General features: G+C 48.0%; 1 protein-coding gene across 3 annotated transcripts in view; it reads left to right on the forward strand.

Annotated features, from left to right (window-relative positions):
* The first annotated feature begins 146 nt into the window (after positions 1 to 146).
* Positions 147 to 7,233, forward strand: part of Tctn2 (tectonic family member 2) — a 33,869-nt gene continuing 26,782 nt past the window's right edge. For 2 of the 3 annotated variants that reach the window (XM_031337966.1, XM_031337967.1), the window contains exons 1-4: positions 154 to 336; positions 503 to 610; positions 1,114 to 1,193; positions 3,811 to 4,006. In XM_031337966.1, coding sequence (XP_031193826.1) covers positions 255 to 336; positions 503 to 610; positions 1,114 to 1,193; positions 3,811 to 4,006 — 466 coding nt within the window. In that variant the 5' untranslated portion in view covers positions 154 to 254. Of the gene's footprint in view, positions 337 to 502; positions 611 to 1,113; positions 1,194 to 3,810; positions 4,007 to 7,233 lie in introns of all 3 variants that reach the window. The other variant, XM_031337968.1, reaches the window with a different exon arrangement.

A 7,233-nucleotide genomic window follows, 5' to 3' on the forward strand; every position in this document is an offset into this window, starting at 1 on the left:
CACGGCCTGCGGTGCTGGGCGGTGATCTGGGAACCCGCTCTCTTGCTCTAGACCAATCATGGAGCCGAGGGCCGCTGGCCAATGGGAGGTTACTCGCTGTAGACCCTGACCAATCACGACACGCCCATCCTCGATTGGTGGTTGCCATGGCTGCGGGCATTTAGCTTGGCAATATGGCGTCGGCCGGGAGGCGAAGGCCGCCGCTTTTTTTCTTCCAGGCTGTTCTGGGTTTCTGAGGCAGACTGGCCCTGGGTATGGGTTCTCTGTCGCCGTTCAGTTTCCTGTGGGGACTCCTCCTGCTGCAGGGCGTCCTGAGGCCGCTGCGCGGGGACCCGGGTGTGTATGGCGGGGGTATGGCCTGCATGGGTGAGGGGATCTGGCTCTTAAGGGCCCGACCTAGGATCCCGGAAACCAGGCCACGTAAAAACCCAGCACACGCACCCCAGCCAGGTACAGGTTCTGCACCCGTTAACCCCTCCCCGCACCCTTCCTTCCTTCTTAGTTTTCATTCCACCTTTCATCCGGATGTCCAGCCCTGAGGTCCGCGCGTCCCTGGTCGGAAGCAGCGAGGATGTCACCGTGTCTCTGACTCGGCTGCAGATCGAAGAAGGTAGGACTCTAGCTGTTCTTGAGAGCGTGGGTACTGCCATCAGAAATGCTGTTCTCAGCAGAGTAGGAGTGGGGCGGGAAGGCAGTGTCTGTGCGTGGTGTAGGCCCCGTGGACCGGTCCTGGAAAAGCGAGTTTGAAATAAAAGTGGCCGACAAGCCAGACATGGTAGCACACGCTACCCAGAATTGAGGCGACAGACACAGGTAGATCTGTGGCTATGCAGCCAGCCTGGTTTGCATAATAAAAATTGTTTTGTTTTGTTTTTAAGAAAAATAAAAGGCCAGCTATTATTTTGAGCTAGCTCACCTGAAATTCCCACACAGCATTTCAGAGTTCTCATAAGAACAGAAGAGTCTTTTTAAATCCCATTTGACAAATGACGCATATACTGTTTGACCAATCTTATGCAGCTTGCCTGGGGGATGGGAGGATTCATACCCCAGGACACTCAACTCACACTAGCTGCCTCACCCTTATGCCTCAAACTCTAATTTCTCGTTTAGGAGTGTTGCCAGTTCCTACTTGTGGTGGCCTCCACAATGACACAGCGGATGACTGGAATGTGACTGTGAGCCCTCGACCGGTAAGACCTGAGGCAACAGCTTGTGGAGCCTCTTGTTTAGGCTTTTGTTTTGTTTTGTTTTGGTTTGGTTTTTGGCTTTTGGAGACAGGGTTTCTCCGTGTAGCCCTGACTGTCCTGGAACTCACTCTGTAGACCAGGCTGGCCTCGAACTCAGAAATCCGCCTGCCTCTGCCTCCCAAGTGCTGGGATGAAAGGCGTGCGCCACCACTGCCCAGCTGTTTAGGCTTTTTGTAGTCCTTCTATGTATATTCACGTGTGTGCATGTATGTGCATGGGCACACTCTCGTGCGTGTGTGTGTGTGTGTGTGTGTGTGTGTGTGTGTGTGTGTGTGTGTTTGTGTCTTAGTTAGGGTTTTTGTTGCTAACAAGGCAACACCATGACCAAAAGGGAAGTTGGGGAAGAAAGAATTTATTCTGCTTACACTTCCACTTAGCGGTTCATCACTGAAGGAAGTCAAGACAGGAACTCAAGCCGGACAGGAACCTGGAGACAGGAGCTGATGTAGAGGCCACGGAAGGGTGCTCCTTACTGGCTTGCTTCCCATGGCTTGCTCAGCCTGCTTTCTTATGGAACCCAGGACCACCAGCCCAGGGGTGGCTCTAATTAAGAAAATGTCTTACAACTGGATGTTACGGAGGCATCTTCTTAATTGAGGCCTCCTCCTTTCACCTAACTGTAGCCTATGTAGACATAAGACTAGCCAGCACGGTGTGTGCATGTTTGTGTGTGTGATCCTGTGGGTTTAGCACACTGTCGCCTCCCCAGCCTTCTTGGGGTTCAACCTGCCATGCTCCATAGTCAGTATTATGGAGTTGTTGGGGTGTCTCTGGAGACCCCCCCCATCTGGTATGGAGTTCTTACCTTAGGATTAATGGTGGATCTGGATGTGTTACAGGTGAAGCCTGTGAGTTTATGTGTGTGTCAGTACAGGCCTGTAACCACAAAACTGGGGAGGCCGAGGCAGGAGGATCACAAAATCAAAGCTGTCCTGGACTGCATAGTGACACTGTTTCTGAAACAAATTAATAAGAAGCTAGAAAGACGGCTCAGTGTTTAAGAGCACTGGCCGTTCTTGGAGAGGACCTGTTTTTATTTCCCAGCATGCATGTGGTAGCTCCCAACCATCTCTAACTCCATTTTCAGTCTGTAACACATAAATGCCTAGTACCCGAGGGGATCAGGGCATTGGTTCCCCTGGAACTGGAACTGGTGGTTGTGAAGGGACCACGTGGGTGCTGGGAACTGCACCCCAGGTCCTATGTTAACCACCGAGCCATCTCTCTAACCCTGTAAACACTGATCTTGCCCATCTCTGACTTCTGTGTAGAGGCCTCTCATACCTCTAGAGATGAATGGATGTGTCTAGCAGACATAATGTTGAGTTGAGATAGACACAAATAGGAAAGACTGTGCCTTAGGGATACCAGTTGTGCCAGTTCAAAGCCATCCTGAGAAGAACTGGAGTCTCTTCCCTTGTGTGTGTGTAATCTTCGGCTACTGGGAAGATATAACACTTCAAATCTTCTCAATAAGCTGGGTTCACAAGCCAGGTGCAAGCAGTAGACCTGTGTTGAGCTTTCTCTACAGGTCCAATCATTGTTTGTTTTTATATTTAAGATGGAGAAATGGGAAGAGGAGCCAGGGAAATGATTTCGTTGTTGCACACATTCTTGCACAGGACCCAAGACTGGTTACCAGCACTCACAGCTTCTCAAAGCACTCAGTTCTAGGGTCTCCAGCGCCCCCTTCTCGCCTTTTAGGGTATTAGGCACACACATGGTACACAGACATACACACAGGCTGAACACCCATGGCCATAATATAATATACACACACAAACACACAAAAGATTAGGAAGTGGGCTGGACATGGTGGTGCATACCCTTAGCCTCAACACTCAGGAAACAGAGGCAGGGAGATATCTGAGTTTGAGGTCAGCCTGGTCTACACAGCAAGTTCAATGTCGGTCAGAGACAGTGAGATCTGGTATCAAAAAAAAAAAAAAAAAAAAAAAAAAAAAAAAAAAAAAGATGGCGCAGGGTAGACGGCTCAGTGTTAAAGAGTGTGTATTGCTTTTCCAGAGAAAGAATCCGAGAATCCGAGCCAGTCCTCATGTCAGGTGGCTCACAAACATGTGTAACTCTGTAACCTGTAACCTGGACACTCCAGGGGATCCAGCATTCTCTTGGGGCCTCTGTTAATATCTATACACACAGAAATAAAGTGAACATTTTTAAAAATTAGGAATTAGGCTGGAAGAAAGTTTAGTTGGTAGAGTGCTTGACAAGCATGAGTGTACACACACAAACACACACACACACACACACACACACACACACAAAATAAGTAAGAAAGTAAATAGCAAAGGTAATGTGAGAAAGACTCCAGGGCTTCTGTACCACAGGTTGGTTGAAACTGAAGCGAGCACTGCATCTTTTTATGCAGGTCTCTTTTTGTGAAGTGTGCCATCTCATATACAGATCTTAGGTAAAATGAAGCAAGGCTCGCATGAAAGGCTCTCATGTGCATTTATGGTGTGTTCCGTTCCATACCAGACGCTCATTACAGACGCTCCCAGTGAGTCCCTTTAAAAGCACAGCCGTGTTTTCCTTCCAGAACATGCTGGAAGTGACCGTAAGGTGGAAGAGGGGTCTGGACTGGTGCTCCGCAGATGAGACAGCCTCGTTCTCAGAGCCCCCGTGCATCGTGCAGACGCTGCTGGTTTCAGCATCCCATAATGCATCCTGCTTAGCACATCTGCTCATCCAGGTGGAGATTTATCCCAACACGTCTGTAACCCACAATGCATCAGGCAAGTGATGTCTGTGGTCAAAACATTTCTGCCAGCCCCTATCTGAAGCCTTGTAGTGTGTACAGTGTATTAGATGTGACTCTGTTATTAGGGTTTTTTGTTTGTTTTTTTGTTTTTGTTTTTTGTTTTTTGTTTTTTGGGACGAGGTCTCACTGTGTCATTAGTTCTAGTTGGCCTAGCTTTCACTATATAGACCAGGTTGAACTTCCTTGCCTTTAGCTCCTGAGTTAATTTTTTTATTTTTAATTTATATATGTATATGTGTGTGTGCTTGGTTGAATGTGCCAGGATTATGTTTGTGCAGGACCTGAAGAGGCCAGAAGAGGGTGGCAGATCCCCATACCTGGAATTACATGTGTTAGGAGTTACTTTATTAGTAATATGAGTTAAACCCAGGTCCTCTGCAAGAACAGCAAGTGCCCGTATCCACTGAGCCTTGTCTTCAGTCACCAGACTCAACTTTTGAGTCTCTCTTGCCTTCCTAAATGTACTTTGAGGGTGGGGAGGTGTCAAGTTTTTTGGTTTCTTTGTTTTTGAGATTTTTAATTCTGTATTATTTTATTGAGTTAAGATCTCAGCCAGGTAGTGGTGGCACATGCTTTTAATCCCAGTATTGCGGAGGTAGAGGAGGTGCCGATCTCTATGAGTTCAAAGCTAGCCTGATCTACCTAGTGAGCTCCATGACTGCCAGAGCTACACGGTGACAGTCTGTCTCAGACACCTTCCTGATCTATACAGTGACAGTCTGTCTCAGACACCCTCCTGGTCTACACGGTGACAGTCTGTCTCAGATACCTTCCTGATCTACACGGTGACAGTCTGTCTCAGACACCTTCCTAATCTACACAGTGACAGTCTGTCTCAGACACCTTCCTGATCTACACGGTGACAGTCTGTCTCAGACACCCTCCTGATCTACACGGTGACAGTCTGTCTCAGACACCTTCCTGATCTACACAGTGACAATCTGTCTCAGATACCTTCCTGATCTACACAGTGACAGTCTGTCTCAGACACCCTCCTGATCTACACAGTGACAGTCTGTCTCAGACACCTTCCTAATCTACACAGTGACAGTCTGTCTCAGACACCTTCCTGATCTACACGGTGACAATCTGTCTCAGACACCCTCCTGATCTACACGGTGACAGTCTGTCTCAGACACCTTCTTGATCTACACGGTGACAGTCTGTCTCAGATACCTTCCTGATCTACACAGTGACAGTCTGTCTCAGACACCCTCCTGATCTACACAGTGACAGTCTGTCTCAGACACCCTCCTGATCTACACAGTGACAGTCTGTCTCAGACACCTTCCTGATCTACACGGTGACAGTCTGTCTCAGACACCTTCTTGATCTACACGGTGACAGTCTGTCTCAGACATCTTCCCACCTAGTTATCTGGCTGTCCTGAAGTATTTTTTGCAAATAACTTTTAAGTCCTTTTGTGGAGAAGGTAGAATTGGTTTCCATGCATTGGTACCCAACCAGGAGAAAATACATGAACAAGAATAGATGGGGCCTGCCTTCCTCCGTGCTGACCCAGAGAGGCACCACTATCCATGTCTCTTCTCTCCTGCCATTCAGATGCTGGCCAGAGCCTAAGCGTGCGCTCTCTGTTCTCTTCTAATACACTCTCTCTACACTTCTACACACTCCCCTCCCACCATGTGGCTGCTCATCCACCCTTTGTCTGACCTCTGTGTGTCACTCAGATGCTGTGGCACTTTCTCCCTCTTACACTCCCACCTATGAATCTGTAAGAAACTCTCTAAAACTCAAAAACAAAAACAAACAAACAAAAAAAAATAGGAGGGACCGAGGGTGCAGCTCCTGTGGTTGAGTCCTAGCATGCAGGACGATGTGGGTTCAGTTCCCAGCAATGCAGAAAATTAAGAAAGATGGTGCTTGTCTGTGATCCCAGCACTGGGAGTTAGAGGCAGGAGGATCGGAACATCCAAGGTTTTCTTGGCTGCGTAGTAAGTTTGAGGATAGCCTGAACCACATAAGACCATGTCTCTAAATAAGGAACAAGAACAACACACAGCGGCTTGGGGACTGGTTTGCCATGAGTGCCACTGCTAGGGTTCTCTAGCCTGCATCAGACTCCAGCATCTCTTGCCTGTGTAGCTTTGGCTGACCTCGATCTTACTGGGTAGCCACGGTTAGCCTCTACATGCATATCATCCTGCCTCAGCCGCCCGAGTGCTCTGATTATGGGCGCCCACCACCAGGACCTAATTTCAGTTGGCATTTTGAAACAGAGACCCACATAGCCCAGGCTGACCCGGAGCTCACGGCGCTCCCGAGGCTAGCCTGAGCTCCTGACCCTGCTATCTTTGCCTCCCAAGTGCTGGGATTGCAGGCAGGAGCCACAATGCCCAGCTCAAACATTTTTAAAGGAAGAAGAAAACATTATTATTATTATTATTTTTAGTGTTTAAAATATTATCTTGCAAAAACCAAGATAATATTCAGTGGATCCTTCAGGAAACTCCTGGAGAAAAACAACAAGGATGTAAAAATCTACGGAAGGCCCTCATAGCATTCATGATTGAAGAGTGCATACTGCTCTTCCCGAGGAACCACAGTTCCCAGCTCCTACCTCAGAAGGTTCACAGATGTGGAACTCTAGCTTTAGAGGCCGACACCAGCACTCACATATATAAAGACACAGAATTCAAAACTAATTTATAAGTATTTTCCTTAGGAAAAGATATGCTTAAGTGTATTTAGGAGATGTCTGGAACACCCACCTGTGGAAGGGCTGTGGAGATTTAGAGCCCCAGGATGGTCTAACAGACCTAGTGAGACATAGGTCCAAACCAGGAAGAGAGGAGGACAGACAGGAGATGATGTATGGTGAGAGCAGACACGCCAACAGGAGCCTCTGTTGGCTCATATAGCACAGAGAAAGGCCTGTCCTCCAGCGCCCCTCCTGGGTCACATCAGTATGGTCACACAGGCTGACCCTGCTGTCCTTGTCCTTGTGTGGTCTGTTCTCTGGTCCTGGGGGTGGCGGCTGCTGCTTGCTTGCTTCTCTCTTCTATGTCTTTAGATAAAACCATTTTAGGGAGAGCTATAGGCTAAGGGTGATTTTAATCTTATTTTAAAATTTTAACTAACCAGACAATGGTGGCACATGTCTCTAACACTCCCTTCCTTCTTTCCTTCCTTCCTTCCTTCCTTCCTTCCTTCCTTCCTTCCTTCCTTCCTTCCTTTCTT

This window comes from Mastomys coucha, unplaced genomic scaffold, assembly GCF_008632895.1.
Source record: "Mastomys coucha isolate ucsf_1 unplaced genomic scaffold, UCSF_Mcou_1 pScaffold22, whole genome shotgun sequence".
Lineage (NCBI taxonomy): Eukaryota > Metazoa > Chordata > Mammalia > Rodentia > Muridae > Mastomys > Mastomys coucha.